The sequence below is a fragment of the Nanorana parkeri genome, unplaced genomic scaffold, assembly GCF_000935625.1.
Source record: "Nanorana parkeri isolate BGI_ZX_2015 unplaced genomic scaffold, ASM93562v1 scaffold470, whole genome shotgun sequence".
In the NCBI taxonomy this organism is placed as follows: Eukaryota; Metazoa; Chordata; class Amphibia; order Anura; family Dicroglossidae; genus Nanorana; species Nanorana parkeri.
The window spans coordinates 360,675-379,898 of NW_017306738.1; the positions used below are offsets into that span (position 1 = coordinate 360,675).

General features: G+C 42.7%; 1 protein-coding gene across 1 annotated transcript in view; it reads right to left on the reverse strand.

Annotated features, from left to right (window-relative positions):
* DDR1 (discoidin domain receptor tyrosine kinase 1) overlaps positions 1–13,786 on the reverse strand; it is a 41,520-nt gene extending 27,734 nt beyond the window's left edge. The window contains exons 1-4 of the mRNA XM_018560625.1: positions 13,726–13,786; positions 13,501–13,624; positions 5,099–5,226; positions 2,265–2,367 (exon numbers count right to left, since the gene is read on the reverse strand). Of these exons, the coding sequence (XP_018416127.1) occupies positions 2,265–2,367; positions 5,099–5,226; positions 13,501–13,624; positions 13,726–13,786 (416 nt within the window). The remainder of the gene's footprint in view (positions 1–2,264; positions 2,368–5,098; positions 5,227–13,500; positions 13,625–13,725) is intronic.
* Positions 13,787–19,224: the final 5,438 nt, after the last annotated feature.

The window sequence follows — 19,224 nt, forward strand, 5'->3', positions numbered from 1 at the left end:
CAATTTTAAAGCTTGACATGTTTGGTGTCTATTTACCCGACGTGACCTGATCTTTTATATTTTACCAAAAAACTGGTTAATAATAAATGTTTCCTAACATAATGTTAAAAAAAACTTTTTTTTTCCAAAATTTTCTGTAATTTTTCCTAATTATAATAAAAAATAAAAACCCCAGTGGTGATTAAATACCCCCAAAATAAAGCCCTATCTGTCCCCAAAAAATGGTATAAAATTCATTTCAGTACATGACGGAATAAACGTCAGTCAAAGGACTGCAGCACTGAACACTGAAAAATGGCCTGGCCAGGAAGGGGGTCTAAACACCTGGTCTTGAAGTGGTTAATAAACAGGTTAAACAGCATTGCCGCGTGACAGGGCCCTGGGGGGCACCACTTAAAAACCTAGTTTACTTAGAGAGTCAACCATTGATCACTACTCTATAGACAAACTCCTGTAACCAGTTTCTACCCATGTTCATACAATTTCTTCTACTCCAATAGACCTTATGTTGTAAATTAAATGTTTATGAGGTGCCGTGTTGAATGCCTTAGCAAACTCCTGAAATACTACATCCACTGGCATTCCTCTTTTAAATTAGTACTCACGTCCTCATAGAACGTTGACAGGTTACACTAACAAGAACAGTCTTTCATGAATCCATGCTGGTTTTACTTATGATACCATTTTAGCTTACACATTGTTGGATATAGTCCCTTACTAGCCTCTCAAATACTTTACATACTATTGATGTGAACCTGCCTGGTCTGTAATTTCCTGCCATACATCTCAACCCTTTCTTTTTTTGTTTAAAGGAGAACTATGGGGTCAGGGCTTCTCCCCATAGTTATCCTAAGGGTCACTGGAGAACACAAACTAGTGTTCTCCCGTGACCCAAAGCTCAGAATACCGCAAGCTACAGCTCGCGGTATACTGAGACGCCGCAGCCGGAACAGATCCCAACAATACTGTCTGGATCCACCCAGCTGTGGGATTGACAGCTGGCTCTGCCTATCCAGAGGCAGAGCCAGCTGTGCCCGCCCCTCCCCCGTACGTTTCGCCAGTCAGCGATGGAGGATCGGACAGGGGGGGAATCAATGCAGGGAGCCGTGAGTGACAGTCACGGTTCTCTGCAGGGATAGATCAAGAAGTGAGCGAGCGACGGTATGTGTTCGTTCACTTCCCGATCTACTGAGCCGACCTGTGACCGTTTCATTGTCACAGGTCGGCTCAGATTCTGAAAATCACTCGCCTCATAATTCTCCTTTAATATCTTTTTATTATTTATACAAAATATACATACATTGACAAAGAAAGGTGACAAAGCATCAACATACACATATATCGTCTACATACAAGTTTAACTTCTCTTCATCACCACAAATTACAACATCCCACAGTATATATTTAATTCTTACATACGTATGTTAGCTTAACCCCCCAACTTTCTTCACTTGCAATTTCCTATTGCTTAATACAGCTCAACCCTTTCTTATTGGTACATTGGTACCACATTTGCTTTACGATAATCACTTGGGACCATTCCAGTCAGTAAAGTGTCCCTAAAATAACAGAGCTAAGCTCCCTGAGGACTCGTGGGTGTAAGCCAGCAGGGCTTGGCGATTTATTCACATTAAGATTGTCTAATCTGATTTGGACCTGGATTTCAGCCACAGAGGTACATTAAGTACATTATGAGCATTACTGTACTATATCAAACCCGTCTTTTTTGTTTCTATAAACGGTAGAGAAAAATGTATTTGATACACCTGCCTTCTCCTTATCACTTGTGACCAACTGCCCATGTACATTTTGTGGGGGGCCTACATATTCTTTCCTTTTTTACTATTAATAGATTTAAAGATCTTTTTGTATTTGTTTTATTTACTATAGCAATGTATTTTTCATATTCTATTTAGCGGCTTTGATTGCCGCTTTGCATCTCTTCCTTGTAGCTCTGAAATGCAGAGGGAATCCCTTTCGATTTGTATTTTTTAAAAGCCAGCCTTTTCTCATTAATTTTCCCTTTCACACTAGAATTGAGCCACATAGGTTTTATTCTAATCTTTGATATTTGTTGCCCACTGGAATACACAGGCAAATGCAGTGTACTTTTAATATAGGCTTAATTAAAAAATAAATGCGTAAAATAATATATCCCTATATACAATATAAAAAGACGAATGAATATTGTGTGATTGTTTTATTTTAAATATTTTACATGAATTTACATTTTTATTTTTCTATTAGTGGAAGATATCTCCTACCTGCTATGTTTGGCTTCCGTGGAATCTGACCATGCGCTGGAAGCTGTGATGTCCTCGTCAGGGATGGTTCTGTCCTGCATGCCCAATGCATAGCGGCATGTAGCTGAAAATCAGAAGCAAGCAATCAATTCCCTGTTAGCATTTGCAGCCCTTTGAACGGCCAATTAGGTCGTGGATTGTTCCAAGTGGCATCTTACAGCAGCAGCCCTTATAAAACTGAACTCTAGTGTGCTCTGTGAAACAGATACTGTATCCAAGTGTTTGTTTTATAAAAAAATTGTATAAAAACATTGAAACAGAACTCCAGACAAACAGCTAAATGCATAGGGGAAATACATACAGAGCTGTTATACCTGCCAGTAGTTAGATTTACACAGCTGTGGCATATAGCACTGGCAGGGTTGGAAACCTCCTATTTCTCTGCTACCATTCAGGGCCTGTGTGTCAGCCCACTGGCAATCAAACCCACCCACTTCACATTGGTTGTGGCGCTTTCCCTGTCTTTTGTTTCTACATTCCTATGGGGACCGTTCATGCAAGTGCACGGATCCGCGTGATCCGAAACGCCTGCCACCCAAGAGGCACCTTGAACAATTTTTGTTGTGCTGATCAGCGCGTTTTCCAAAAGATTTCAGCGCTGAAACACGATTAAAAGCGCCCTTTCGAAAATCGCGCGGAAACCACTGCCGCCCTGGTGTGAATGTGACCTCAATATCAATTACTGGTCTTGTTCCGCCCCCAGCTTGTGACTGGACACTGACAGGAGAAGCAAGAGACTAATGAGTTCATCTTTCTGTCACTCAGCTCTCCTTCTATCGACGTGTCTCTTGTTTGCACATAAACACTGCTGCACAAATTATTGGTTCCAAGTGCTGCCAAAGGATTTTTATTTCTGTCTGTCAAATCCTAAGATTTGCACGGCTCTGCCACACCCTGTTTTCAAAGAGACGTGTATTTTTGCAACTGCAGTTCAGTAACATTACGGGTCTCCGTCCTACCCCTAGCCTGTGGCTGGATAGTGAAAGGAGAAGCAAGAGACTAATGAGCTTATTCATCTATCACTCTGCTCTGTCCTCCTATTAGCATTCTGCTTGCACTGCAGCACAACTAATTGTCCCCTTGCGCCGCTTCTCCCTCTCCGAGTTTGAGCTCTGCTGTACAGGAACTGCAAGAGGATGATACCAGCTCAAATTCAGGTACATACACTGTTTGCATATAAGAATATGAATGACAGAACTGCATTAATTTGTATAATTGCTATGTGAAGTTCAGCTTTATTAGGAAGGGACTGCTGGCTTGTCTCAGACCTTTCCCAAGGTTATCAGGACTCTGTGAGCAATAACGAGCACTGAGCTGCCTTTGAGCACCCATATGATCTCAATAGACACGACTCTTCCTGGGAATTGTAATCAATGCCTGCAATTGACATATACCAGACAATAGCACATAGTGTATATCAGTCAATAGGGGCATCCAGCAATAACAGGGCAGTCAATACAGTGCAGTATAGTACAGTATACTCTGATCACCTTCAGGAAAAACAGGCTGTAAAAATGTCTCCATAAACATACAGTATGTTGGGCTCTGCTGAGCACATGTGGGCAGCTCTGATACCAGAATTTCTGCGCTGCAACAATACTGTTCAGTCAATGACAGTAAACCTATCCAACCAAATGTATCCCCACCGTCAGAGCCATCTGCAGATAATTGAGTCGGCTGCGCATTCAGAGTGGTCAGCCAGGTTGGGAGACGCTCAGATCTCTGGGATCCTTCAGGATATTCTTTAAAGTATATCTAAACCCAAGAACAAATATTGCAGCGACCAGTCCTTAGATGTGGCGGCTGCATTTGTTTTATTTTTGTTTTCTGGTTAAGTATGTTTTCTGAATGTACAAAAAATTATCCTGCCAGAAATATTCTATTCTTGTAACGCCCTTTACACTGAACTTGAAACCTCAAACAATGTAATCAGCATTCCTAGTTATCTTTGGGACACAACAAAGTATCTCCTCCCTAGGTAATGGAGATGAGAAGCTGAGGATGTTTGTAGTACAAATCAAGTGAGAAGCCTAAGGTGACAATGCTGCGCCTACATAGATACAGTACAGTTAGGGCCCTGTCACACCATCAGGAGTGCGTTCGGCCTCTGGCGCACTTTGTTTTGGTGTGTGTTTGCAGCATTTTTTGCAGATTACACTGGACCTGAAATAAGGCACTAATGTGCCACGCGTTCGGGTGCCGGCGATCGCACCGCGGGCAGGGGGACGTGGCTTCAGTGCCATTGAGAGAGTGTTGTCACCCTAGGACAGGAAGTGTGTTACTGACAGGATCTCCAAGTGACAATAAAGGAAAAAGAATTAAGAAGGAAACTAATACAGTCATGAAATGTCTTTTTTCCCCCTCTACTCTGACCTAGATGATTCCACCCTCCGCAGATCTATACAACCCAAGATCCAAGGACCGCTGCTTTACTGTATGTTGACATCCAGCACTGCAAGTCTCCCTCTCCTGGCCACATCCATCTCCTAGCTGGGAGACGACCCCATAGAATTTTATGGGGTTGTAATGTGCAGGTGCCACGAGCAGAGGCAGTATTGGATCTAACAATAGAGGAACCATGCCTGTCGGATCTTGGTAAGTACAGATCTGTGGAGGGGGAGGGTGGGATCATTTAGGTTAGGTTAGGGGGCACATTGTTTTTAAATCCTTTAAGGCTAAAATATATAAAATGTCCGCTTTTGGATTTAGCAAAACAATGTCCATTCTTCTGCTAAAGCTTATTTCTTCCCCATAACCTACTTCTGAATGTGTTGAAGCCAGTGAATAAAACTTACACGGATCAAAGTGAGCATCAGGTTCGCCCAGGCAGATGCCGAGCAGCATACACAGGGAGAGAAGCCGAGATCCCATCTTTACATCTCCTGTCAGCGTCCTTCCATGAAATATTCCTTCATATCTCTGGCTGTGGAAACACAACATTGAATATTATGTTGCACAAAACAGTATAAAAGTTCAGTTTCCTCTCTAAAATAAGGAAAAGAATTTGGTTGGTTGCTGCAGGAATGTGTCCCGGTCTTGCTCTAGTTTTGGCCCCACTGTGCATATGCGGATAGGACCTGAGGTTCTGGAAACAATTCCAACCAGGGACATGACCTGGATAGAGACTGCATGTTCTCTTTGTGTTGGGTTTCCTCTGGTGCTCCAGTTTCCCCTACAATCCAAAAAAATTAAACAGCTGGGCAGATTGGCTTATGACCAAATTGGCAGAGTGTGTGAATCTCCAAGGTCTTCTGGGACAGTCGTGAATGGTTCAGTGTTCTCTAAAGGGCTATGGAATATGTTGGTGCTATATAAATGAGCGTGGATTGAATGTTAATATAAAATTATAATAACTGGGAGGTTCAGTATCATCACCTTTTTTGGATAAATGAAGAAAACGTTTTAATTGGTATATATTGGTGGCATGATTGGTAGCACACTCAGTGCTCAGCAATTTCAGCAGGCGGCACAGTGAGACAATGAACAGTCTAATATTTTGGCAGGTGGTACAGTGAAATAATAACCAGTCTAGAATTTTGGCAGATGGCACAGTGAGATAATGAACAGTCTACATTTTTTGGGAGGTGGCACAGTGAGATAATGAAGAGTCTAAATTTTTGGGAGGTGGCACAGTGAGATAATGAAGAATCTAATATTTGGCAGCTGGCACAGTGAGATAAGGAACAGTCTAAAATATCAGCAGGTGACACAGTGAGACAATGAACAGTCTAATATTTCGGCAGGTGGTACAGTGAAATAATAACCAGTCTAGAATTTTGGCCGATGGGACAGTGAGATAATGAACAGTCTACATTTTTGGGAGGTGGCACAATGAGAGAATGAACAGTCTAAAATTTCAGGAGGTGGCACAGTGAGATAAGGAACAGTCTAAAATTTCAGGAGGTCGCATAGTGAGATAAGTAACTGTCTAACATTTCAGGAGGTGGCACAGTGAGATAAGGAACAGTCTAATATTTGGCAGCTGGCACAGTGAGACAAGGAACAGTCTAAAATTTCAGCAGGTGACACAGTGAGACAACAAACAGTCTAATATTTCGGCAGGAGGTACAGTTAAATAATAACCAGTCTAGAATTTTGGCAGATGTTATAATCTTCCAGGTGTCCAGCTGGGTTAACACTCGGTCTGATAGTCTTACAGGTGACACAGTGAGGAAATGCACATTCTGTAACTCTTATAGGTGACACCTTTGGATAATATACAGTATGATACTATTACAGGTGTCACACTGGAAAAGAGTTCAGTCTAATAATCTTCCAGGTGGCCCCATAAGGCTAACACAGTTGAAATAGTGAGATAATGCTTAACCTGCTATTCTTAAAATTGACGCAGTTGGATAGTATACGGTCTCATCATAATTTTCCTGGAGTAGGTCAATGCACATTCCAATAGTCTTACAGCTGTCATAGTGAGATATATGCCACAGCTGAACACATAAGTGGCACAGTGTGATAATCAGCCCAATACTCTTACATGTGGCACAATGAGATAACACACATTCTGATAATATTGCAGATGGCTCAGTAAGCTAATGTACAGTTGTACACTCGTACAGGTCGCACTACTAGATAATGCACATTGTAATACCCCTACTAATGACACAATTAGACAATTCACAGCAGAATACTTTTACAGGTGGCACAGTGGGATAATATTCAATCAGGTGCTCTTAAAGGTGTCATAACAGGACAATGCAAAGCTGAATACTCTTACAGGATGGCTCAGTGGGATCATATTTATTCTGGTACTCCTACAGGTGATGCCAAGTTGATTACTGTTGTTACAGGATTAAATGGAGGAATAATATTCCGTCTCTACTCTTATGGGGGAAACACCGAGGTAATGCACAGTCAAATGCTCTTACAGGTGGCACAGTGGAATCACATTCAGTCTGACACTCTTACTGGTGACACAGTGAAACAATGCACAGTTAAGGTTCTTACAGGTGGCACAACTGAATCACATTTAGAATGGCACTCTTACAGATGACACAGTGAAACAATGCAAAGCCAAAGACGCTTATGGATAGGACATCGGAATCACATTTAGCCTGATACTCTTACAGTTGACACAGTGAAACAAGGCACATTTAAAGGTTCTTACAGGGGCACAGTGGGATCCCACGTAGTCCGATACTCTTAAAGGTGACACAGTAAAACAATGTGCGGTTGAAGTTCTTACAGGTGGCACATTGGAATCACATTTAGCCTGAAACTCTTACAGGTGACACAATGCACAGCCAAATGTTCTTACAGGAAGCAAAGTGGGATTACATTCAGCCTGATACTCATACAGGTGACACAGTGAAACAATGCACAGTTGAATGTCCTTAAAGGTGGCACAACTGAATCACATTTAACCTGGCACTCTTACAGGTGACACAGTGAAACAATACACAGCCAAAGGTTCTTACAGGAAGCACAATGGGGTCACATTCAGCCTGATACTCTTACAGGTGGCACAGTGGGATCAGATTTAGTCTGATATTCTTACAGGAGACCGAGTGAAACAATGCACAGCCAAAGGCTCTTACAGAAGGCACAGTGCATCACATTCAATTTGATACTTTTACAGGTGACACAGTGAAACAATGCATAGTTGAATGCTCTTAAGATTAGTACAGTGGAATCACATGTAGTTTGATACTGTAACAGGTGACACAGTGAAACAATACACAATTGAATGCCCGTACAGGTCACACAGTGAGAACACATTTAGCCTAATTCCCCTACTGGTGGCACAGTGAGTATACATTTAGCCGTATACCCTTACAGGTGACACAGTGAAACAATGCCCAGCCGAAGGCTTTTACAGGAGGCATACAGTCTGATAACTATACAGGGGACACAGTGAAACAATGCACCATTGAATGCACTTACAGGTGGCATATTGGGATCACATTCAGTCCGATACTCTCACAAGTGACACAGTGAAACAATGTACAGTCAAATAATCTTATAGGTTGCACATTGGGATTACATTCAGCCTGGTTATCTTACAGGTAACAGTGAAACAATGCACATGCCAAATACTGACTAGGTGGCTAGGTAGGTTAACATTCAGTCTGGTACTCTTGCAGATGACACAGTGAAACAATGTACAGTCACATACTCTTACAAGCGGTGTAGTGGGATAACATTCAGTCTGGTTCTCTTACAGGTAACAGTGAAAAAATGAGCATGCCAAATAGTGTTACTGGTGGCTTGGTGGGTTACCATTCTATCTGGTACTCTTGCAGATGACACAGTGAAACAATGTACAGTCACATACTCTTACAGGTGGCATAGTGGGATACTATTCAGTCTGGCTTTATTTCAGGTGAATAGTGAAACAATACAAATACTGTTACAGGTGGCTTGGTGGGTAAACATTTAGTCTAGTACTCTTGCAGATGAGATGTGCCTGTTCTGAAGCATTTAGATGGTACATGGGGATAATTTACAGTTTTATACTCTTATAGGAGACACAGCGAGATGATATATCGCCTGATTCACATGCACGGGGCACAGCGGTACACAGCATGGCCTAAAGTGTGTAAATGGTTAATAGAATGTGAATTCTAGACATTGCAGAATGAGCAGAATGCCCACAATACGCAGATTGATAAGGGTGGGACAGTGGGCTCGCAGAGGCTGGAATGTGAAGAATGACCACAGGGAGAACACAATATCGGCAGAGAATACAGACTGGCACTTGTTGATGTGGCTCAGCGTGATAAAAGATTTCTAATGGGATACACTAGAGCTGACTAATAAAGGACTGGAGCAGCTTCCCGTAGACACCAATCACACTCCATTCTTCACTTAGATTTGGTTGGGTTTTGGTGAATCAGCCCCATTGTGTGCTCATTGTGAGGCAGTGTGATACAACCAGATGATTCGGTATGGAGAATGACACATCAAGGGGGTAAAATGGGGCTAAATGGGGGCATTTCTCTTCTGGGTATTACCAGCTCCTCCTCACACCATACAGGTGACTGAGCTTAACAATGACTGAAAGGAATCCTAAGCATTCACCTCATAGTTCTCCTTTAATATTAAGACTTTTCTTGTTCAGTCTCGCTGAAGGATTTGTGAGCATATATACTACAGCATATGATTCATATTCTTCATTCTAGTGCAACTAGAGTTGTCACCTGTCCAGGATTAACGCGGACATTCCGGGTTTTGAATACTGTGACCGGGTTTCATGGCAGCCGAAACCAGGACACAAGATGTCAGGCAGACAGGGGCAACCAAAATTAGGATAGGGGCTACTGGCTCCCCACTGAAAAAAATAGTCTCAACCATGATATGTACATATGAATGGGCGGCGATATGTAAATAATAATATGTTAAGACTCATTTTCCCCCAAAAATGTCCGCATGTCGTTAGAGTGTTCGGGTTTTGCTGAAGGAAAAGGTGGCAACCCTACGTGCAACAGTTATAGGGAGGTCTGCACCACCTATGGCCTTGTGTATACAGTGATCAGCCCCTACAGCTGGCCATACAGACCATTCCTGCAAAATCACCCAAAATTCAATCCTTTGATAGCCGTGCCTTCACCACCTGGTTCAACAAAAGTCGATTTTTCCACTTTTGTCAATGTAGCTTAGTAGAAAAATGTTGGATAAACGGTGACTGCAGCCAATCAGCTACAGCATGATGTTATGAGCCAATTTTGGAAATGGATTGAACTGGGCCCTGGTGGTGCAGAATTTGAGTGTAGAATTCACGATTTTTAAAAAAAGCACAGTGGCTTAGTGGTTAGAATTTCTGCCTTGCAGCACAGGAATCCTTGGTTCAGATCCCAGCCAGGTCACTGTCTGCATGGAGTTTTGAGTGTTTTCCATGTGCTTTCTTGGGTTTCCTCCAACACTCTTAAGACATGCTAGTAGGAAAATTGGCCCTAGTATGTGAGATAGGACCCTTAAACTGGGCATACAAAAAATGCTTTATTCCTCTAAACCAGGGGTAGCCAAACTCCAGCTCTCCAGCTGTGGTGGAACTACAAATCCCATGAGGCATTGCAAGACTCTGACAGCCACAGGCATGGCTCCCGGAGAGAGATGCATCATGGGATTTGTAGTTTCACCAAAGCTGGAGGGCTGGAGTTTGGCTACCCCTGCTCTAAACAGTGTGAATGGAGAGATTTCCCCTGCTGGCTATTGTATTCAGACAGCTGGTGCCTGCCAGTGTCGGAATACACCAGTGGCTGAAGTCACTGTTTAGCCAACAATTTTCAGCACGGCTCCATAAACAAAAGTTGAATGGAGTATAGCCGACAGGGTCACACACTGCTCGAATTTCTGCTAAGCCAGCAGGACTCGGCCACAATTCAAGCAGTGCATGGCCAGTTTTACATTGTAAGCTCCTTAAAGAGCGGGGACTCGTATGTCTGTGAATTCCTGTTACACAGCATCTCCCTGATATTTACCTACCGAACTGTATTCTCCTATAAACAATATTCATGCAATGTGAGTTTTAACATCACCTAACAACAGCTGCATACTGTCAGTGTAATTGTATACAGCTGTTACCATATCAGAATGATCAATAAATACATACTAAGCTTAAAGCTCAGAGATTAATGGGAATGTGCAAGTATGTAAAGCACAATACAAATTTTCACCACTACCTAGACGCCTATAATAACTACAAAATCCTCCTCCAATCACCCCGGACCCCCTAGATTGTAAGCCCGTTCTGGCGAGGCTCTCTACTGCTCCAATGCCCCACTTCTGTACCCTTGTTTATAGAGTTTCTCATTTCTACACCTCTGTTATTGGAGGTACAACACTGCAATATGTAAGAATAACCCATAATAACACATGCAAGAAAATTGTTATTAGATGTAAAACACTGTGCAAAATATACAAATCAAGGACGATAATAACATATCCAATAAAGTTGTTCTTGGATGTACAACACTGCAACATATCAACATAGCACGGCAATATGTACAAATAACCAAGGACAATAATAACACATCTAAGGGACTTGTTATTGGATGTATAATATTGTGTCATATGTACAAATAACAAAGGACAATAATAACACATCTAAGGGACTTGTTATTGGATGTATAATATTGTGTCATATGTACAAATAATAAAGGGCAATAATAACAAATCCAAGAAAGTTATAACTGTTACATGGTGGAATTCTACAAGTATGTAAAGCACAATGTAAATTGTCGGTGCTATATAGATGCCTATAATACATATAAAATCCTCCTACAATCACCCCGGACCCCCTAGATTGTAAGCCCGTTCTGGCAAGGCTCCCTACTCCTCCAATGCCCCACTTCTGTACCCCCATTTATAGAGTTTATCATTTCCACCCCTCTGTTATTGGAGGTACAACAGTGCATTATGCATAATAATCAAGGAAAATAATAACAAATCCAATGAAGTTACAATTGTGACACATGGCAGGAGTTTGTGGATACGAGTGTACCAGGGTCTAGATATGAGTGTACAGAGTTCTGGAAATTAGTGTACCAGGTTCTGGATACAAGTGTATTGGTTTTGTGGTGGAAAGTGACATTATATAGAAGTTTGTGGATATGAGTGTGCCGGGTTCTGGATACGAGTGTACTGGTTTTGTGGCGGGAAGTTACATTATATAGAAGTCTGTGGATACGAGTGTACTGGGTTCTGGCTACGAGAGTACCGGGTTCTGGATACGAGTGTACTTGGTTCAGGGTAGAAAGCTAGAAGATATGGATACGAGTGTGCTGGTTTTGGGTTGGAAAGTGACATTATATAAAAGATGTGGATACATGTGTACTGGTTTCAGGGTGGAAAATGACATTATATAGAAGATATGGATACAAGTGTACTGGTTTCAGGGTGGAAAGTGACATTATATAGAAGATATGGATACGAGTGTACTGGTTTCAGGGTGGAAAGTGACATTATATAGAAGATGTGGATACGAGTGTACTGGTTTCAGGGTGGAAAGTGACATTTATATAGAAGATGTGGATACGAGTGTACTGGTTTCAGGGTGGAAAGTGACATTATATAGAAGATGTGGATACGAGTGTACTGGTTTCAGTGTGGAAAGTGACATTATATAGCAGATATGGATACGAGTGTACTGGTTTCAGGGTGGAAAGTGACATTATATAGAAGATGTGGATACGAGTGTACTGGTTTCAGAAAGTGTATTGGTTTTGTGGTGGAAAGTGACATTATATAGAAGTTTGTGGATATGAGTGTGCCGGGTTCTGGATACGAGTGTACTGGTTTTGTGGCGGGAAGTTACATTATATAGAAGTCTGTGGATACGAGTGTACTGGGTTCTGGCTACGAGAGTACCGGGTTCTGGATACGAGTGTACTTGGTTCAGGGTAGAAAGCTAGAAGATATGGATACGAGTGTGCTGGTTTTGGGTTGGAAAGTGACATTATATAAAAGATGTGGATACATGTGTACTGGTTTCAGGGTGGAAAATGACATTATATAGAAGATATGGATACAGGTGTACTGGTTTCAGGGTGGAAATTGACATTATATAGAAGATATGGATACGAGTGTACTGGTTTCAGGGTGGAAAGTGACATTATATAGAAGATGTGGATACGAGTGTACTGGTTTCAGGGTGGAAAGTGACATTTATATAGAAGATGTGGATACGAGTGTACTGGTTTCAGGGTGGAAAGTGACATTATATAGAAGATGTGGATACGAGTGTACTGGTTTCAGTGTGGAAAGTGACATTATATAGCAGATATGGATACGAGTGTACTGGTTTCAGGGTGGAAAGTGACATTTATATAGAAGATGTGGATACGAGTGTACTGGTTTCAGGGTGGAAAGTGAAATTATATTGAAGTTTACGAATATAAGTATACTGGGTTATGGATACGAGTGTATCCACTGGTTTCGGGGTGGAAAGTGTATTATATGGAAGTTTCTGGCTGTGATTTACAAGCAGGGGCATGTCAGAGAAAGCAGAAAACCCACAAAGCGTCCTCTGCAAATACCATAGTGTGCAGTCTTTCTCCTCCCTAGTATGCAAACACCTGTCAGTCAGACATGAAGGCAGCTCCCCTCTCCACTTTCCCCATTCTCCATTCCTTTGCTTCTTCTCATTGTGAATTCCTGCAAAGTTTTCCTTGTCATTCAGTCCTTCCTCTGTCCGCTGCACCTTATCCCCCCTCCCCCCACCAGTCATCTTTCGTCCCCTTACCTGGTGTCCGCAGTCCTGGCCCAGGTACTCTTAGGAGGGTGACATGTCCAATCTTCTCTCCCTTGGGACAGACAGGAACTCAACTTTCTTCTTCTCCCTGAGTGTCTCTCCTCCTCCAGAATCCCTCCTCCCCCACCTTGCCTGGCATTCACTTGTCTGCCTCCCCTCCCCTCTATTCTCCTTTAACTCATTCTCACACTGTCCTCATTTTCATTCCTCTCACACTTCTTCGAGGCTGCTTGTTGCTGAACTTCCTGAAGTTTTCACTGGCCGTTTCCTGCAGCATGTCGCCCTACTGCAGACAATGGCCATGGTGGACCTGCCAGTCTTAGGATTGGAGGGGTAGGGAGGGGTCAGGTAACATCCTGCCCTGGGGAGGAAGAACAATGGAATTCATGAAATCGTGGCTGTGCTCATTTGTATTCTGTAACACAAAGAAGAATTCACTTTGTGGTGTGAACATTGAAACGTGACCGTCTGAGGTCTCTGAATATAGTGTGACGCCAATATTTGCGCAATTGTGCACAGAATGTGGGATATAGATCAAACCTGACTTATCGTTTGCAGATTCTAATCAGTCGCTTGTATTATTTATAACATGAATTAAGCTGGCCATAAATTTCATAAACAAATGTTTATGTGCAAAATCTCATCTGATATCTCGTCCGAAGATTCGATAATTCCACAGACTTTGCAAATGTCGCACAAAATTTTATTTTGATATTGAATTTTGGAATAAATGGAGTGTCCTGAATGAAAACCACATTTGTTCTTAGAATTTCAACAGCTCCTTCGGTTTTATCGACACTACGGTCAAAAGCGATGATCATTTTGACCCCATTACCTGTAAGAAGATTGAACGAACGTTCCAAAAACTGATTTTTTTCAATGAAATTCTAATTGCGTATATCCAAATTAGGGGAAATGATTTTTATGTATACATTTTGCATTATAAAATGAGCATACTGTATCTGTGCGTGTTTAAAAAGTCTTCCTTAGCGCTTCTAAGTTGTGCGCCAGTTCTGAGATTAAAGCAGACCTTCACCCTAAAAATAAAGTTTGCAGCATTGTAAAACCCGCCCCTTCCCCTTTCAATAAAACCTACGCTTTTTAACATTTTTTTACCTTTTTATTTGCCCCCTTTTCCTCCTACTGGAATCACATATCGCAGGAGGATGCAATAGAAGAATCCTTTCCATTTACGTAAATAGACCCGTCACAGATCTTGCACATGTTCAGGTAGAGATCTGGCGCCGGTTTTATTTACATACTCTCCTATGAATGGAGGGCAGCAATGCCTCCTTGGATATGTGACATCACATCGCTACCCTCTATTCATTGAACATTATGTAAATAGGCCCCGTGCCAGATCTCTGTGTGTGCATGCATGGGTTTATTTACATGCAGCTTCATGGGGAGCCGGGACCGGGAAAAGAAAGCCAGCTCCCTATGATGTCAGCAAGCAAGATGGCAGCGCTGGACAGGACAAGTACTTGTGGGAGGATAGCAGGGGGTAGAGGGAAAGACAATGCTGGATCCATTGGGCTTGTAAGTATGTGATAACGGCATACAAAGAGCGCCAAAGGTAAGTGGGGGGAGAAAAAAATTAATTTGGGATGGAGAAGTTTGCATCCCTCACAGTTTTGGCACAACAGAGAAATAGATCTGACCCATAATGAATGCACATTCATTAATACTCAACTGCTTTACCCCCATTCAGACCTCTGTGGTGCGGGGTGCATTTGTGATGCTCTGCAGTAGAACAGCTCCTTCAGCTACAGTTATTATTATTATACAGGATTTATATAGTGCCAACAGTTTGCTACTAAGGGTTAACTACTCGTTTATGCTTAGGGGACACAAAAAAGCTGTTTTGCTTACCTGATCCCCGCCGGCTCACTCAGAAGATGGTGCTCTACCTTTTCTGCCTCCTCCACTCTGGCTGTGGACTGGCCCTTGGCATCCTTATGTGTAATGTAGATCTATGGAGCCTGTATTGTATTTGATGGAAAGACCGCCGGAGTGGAGAAGAGGCTGCGGGGACCGGTCTAGCAGCCCAGAGGGATCAGGGAATAAAATAGCTTTTTCCTGTCCCCCCAGGCGTAAAGGAGCAGTTAACCCTTGCAGTGCAGGGGTAGTCCCACTGCAAGGGAAAACTTTTCATTTCTCTGGATGTGGGCTTTAAATAAGAATTGTGTGAAAGCAATTATAGTTTTAGGTACTACATACAAGTTCGAGGTTTACCATAAAAAAAAAAAATTTTTTTTAGTTTAAATGTCATGTTTCATGTTCTTGTTGTACCATATTTCCCTGATTTTATTGCATGTATAGATGTAAAGAGTCTCCCTCTAGTGGCTCTCTGTATGTCATTGCGGTCTGCCTCTAGAGGAAAAATCATTGAGACAAAGACAACTATGAATTGTCATTCAAACGGACAAATCTTAAACATTACATTGTCCAAAACAAAACTATTGCCGTTAGATCTAGGAAGATCATCCCCGAACATTGGTGGTCATTGGGAGGAAGAGCACCCCCTTAGATTGGTGGTCAGTGGGAGGAAGAACACCCCCTTACATTGGTGGTCAGTGGGAGGAAGAACACCCCCTTACATTGGTGGTCAGTGGGAGGAAGAACACCCCCTTACATTGGTGGTCAGTGGGAGGAAGAACACCCCCTTACATTGGTGATCAGTGGGAAGACGAACACCCCCTTACATTGGTGGTCAGTGGGAAGAAGGACACCCCCTTACATTGGTGATTAATGGGAGGAAGAACACCCCCTTCGTGGTCTTTGGGAAGAATGGCCAAGGATTACCCCCAGCACAGCAGTGATCAATGTGAACGGGTATTAATCGTGACCTTAGAAAACCTCAGTCAGGCACTGTGAGCTGCCATGTATTATGTGCCAGGCTGATTCTCAGTCCCCGTCTGGCACCTCCAGCGTGTACAAGCCCTAAATTACCGATGTGTTCTTCCTCATTGACTCAGTAGAGGTCATCTGCAAATTCCTCCGCACAAAGTGTGTTCTAACAATGCAAAAATGTTCCCTATTTTAATCAATGTGCATGGGTGTTACGTGTCAGGGGCTGAGCACAGCTCTGCCAGTTGCTGCGCTGGCACACTAGTAAACCTTATGTTGCCCACATAGAAATGTAAAGGTTGGATTTTGACTTTCAGGACATGATTTTGTGTAGATTCGGTGGCTGGATCTGCAGTCTCCCATGTCTACAGCTCTGATACAGACTATGTAGTACAAGGGCCTACCTGATTGGATATAAATTGATTGGATGGATCAGTTAGGTCCTCACATTACACAGTTGATTGCACAGAAATTGTATGGTCAGATTGTAATGTGCGTGAGCCTTATGTCTGTTTACAAGGGTAGCTTGCAGCAGACCTTCAATGCCCAGGTCCACTTTAGCTCCCTTTTGATTTTGAATCATGTGACCTTCATTTTCAAATCGCATTGGACATTGCAGGAAAATAACTATCACTTTTTTGAAACTAAGGATCCTTCACCTGATATGTTTGCATTGTAAGTTCTGCCGATAGAATTCTATTTTGCCTAAATGAACCTAAACGCAGGTGAACGCTCAGTTTGAACGGTACCAGTGAAACATCATGACATCATTTATGTGAATTTAGAAATTACCTTTAAGCAGATATAGACGCAGGACTGATACCGCCAATGTCAATGAAACTATTAAATCATTTGTTTGTTTTGATGACTTGCACTGGAGCATATCATATACTCAGCAGACCGGCATCAGGGACCCGATGATGCAATTCAGACTAAATGGACCAGAATGTGAAGATTAGATGGAGAGATAACAAACTACAGGGGTGACCTCAGCCCAGGAGTGACGACGCAGGAGGGAATGTCAGTGTGATAATGATCAGTGTTCATGGTACAGAATGTAAACTCCGGAATGGAGATAAGAATACAGCTGTGTATAGAGGGGAACATAAACGTAACTTTAAGGGTTATTAAACCCTTGTGTGTTTTTGCATACTGCTAGCAAGCAATAGATATATGCAAAAACATAAAGAAAAAAACAACCGTTTAAAAAGGGTTAATACTTACCTGTGTCTTAGCCGCACACTCCCATGCGAACATCGGAAGAGTCTCGGGCGGCTGCAAAGGATCTTGGTGTGGGCGCATGCGCACTTCAGATGTTCGGCCGGGAGACGAGGAGAGACACAAGGTAAGTATATGGAGCAGCGTGCACCCGCACAGACTCTGTGGGACATGAGAGAAGAGGAGGACAGAGGAGTCAGCGCTGGGTCGGAGACCTGCACCAGCACTGGAGGGACAGCTGAAAAGGACAGGAAAGAAGAAGATGATCAAATTAAGAAACATCATTTAGGCCTCATTCACTCTGTAATCTGCCTGTACGTACAGCTCCGAGCTGCTCGATACGGCCGTGCACACACCACGAACCTGTACGTGCGGGCCGATTACAGTGTGAATGAGGCCATAAGGTATGTCCTTACAGCAGCATTGGGAAGGGGTAAAAAATCTGACTTTAATGTCACTTTAAAGCTGGCCACTGTAAGAAACTCTGAAATATCATTCATTGGCCAGGGCATTCCATGATGTCATCGATGAGCCAATTTTTTGGTGAAAACGCTTCAAATGTTGTCCAGTCCGGCACTTTTTATGAATAAATAATAAACCTTCATTAAAAAAAATGTGCATTTATTTTTTTAATTTATTTTTTACATTCGGGCCAGTAAAGCATTGCAAGTGCCATTGGTGTATAGGGGGTGCAATGCTCTGGCTCCTGCAGACTCTTCCTCCATGACGTACCTCAAGTAACATGAACAAGAGGATGAGTGAATGGACTACGAGTGTGGCGATGTCGCTGCACTTGTACAAGTGCCTCTGCTCTGGTGCCTTATGGGACTTGAAGTTTCTCTATTCACAGATCCTGTCAAAGGATCTGTGATTGGATGATACGACTGTGTGGGCGGAGCCACACACAGCTATGCAAAATGACAAAATGCAGCCATTGAGATTAGGGGGGGGGGGGACCATGTTTCACGTTAGTTACACCCTGAACATAAAACATGGCCGTTGGAGAGAATTCATAAACACTCTTTAGAATTCTGTGGTGCATCTGCACAACGACTGTCGGTGCTTGCACCAGATGTACTTGTTGGAGACAGGTACATGGATTTGGCACAAGCACCTCAATTATCTAGGGCGGTCTGCATGCAGGTACAGCCTGCATAGGAACACCCGCTATCCTCCAGGTAGACATTCACCCACCAAGTAATTTGGTATTTGCATAATACTTCCCAAAAGCCAGCCCAATGCTTGCATCAGCGCTGAGAGGAGTATTGAGGCAGGGTGCTGTGATGTCTTCAGGAAGCTATGTACAGCACCGTGCCGGCCCCTCCCATCAGCCATGATCTGCCTGCATTACATAGGGAAGCACAAAAACCCAGTGAATACATCCCTGGGGCTAAAATAAGGTATGCAATGAAAAAGGAAAGGTTTTATTTAAACTTTTTTTAGCATGTGGATAGGGAAGGCAAAACATCAGCTTTAAGAAACAGTTTCTGATTGGTTGTTACATATTAATGGACTTTGGCTGTGTTTCATTTAATAAGCTGCACCAACAGCAGCGGAATATCCAACATGGGCGCTAAGATAAAATGTGTCAGGGCCTTGAGAAATATCACAGATCGGGGTGAAGAGCTGTGAATGGGGGGGGGGGTG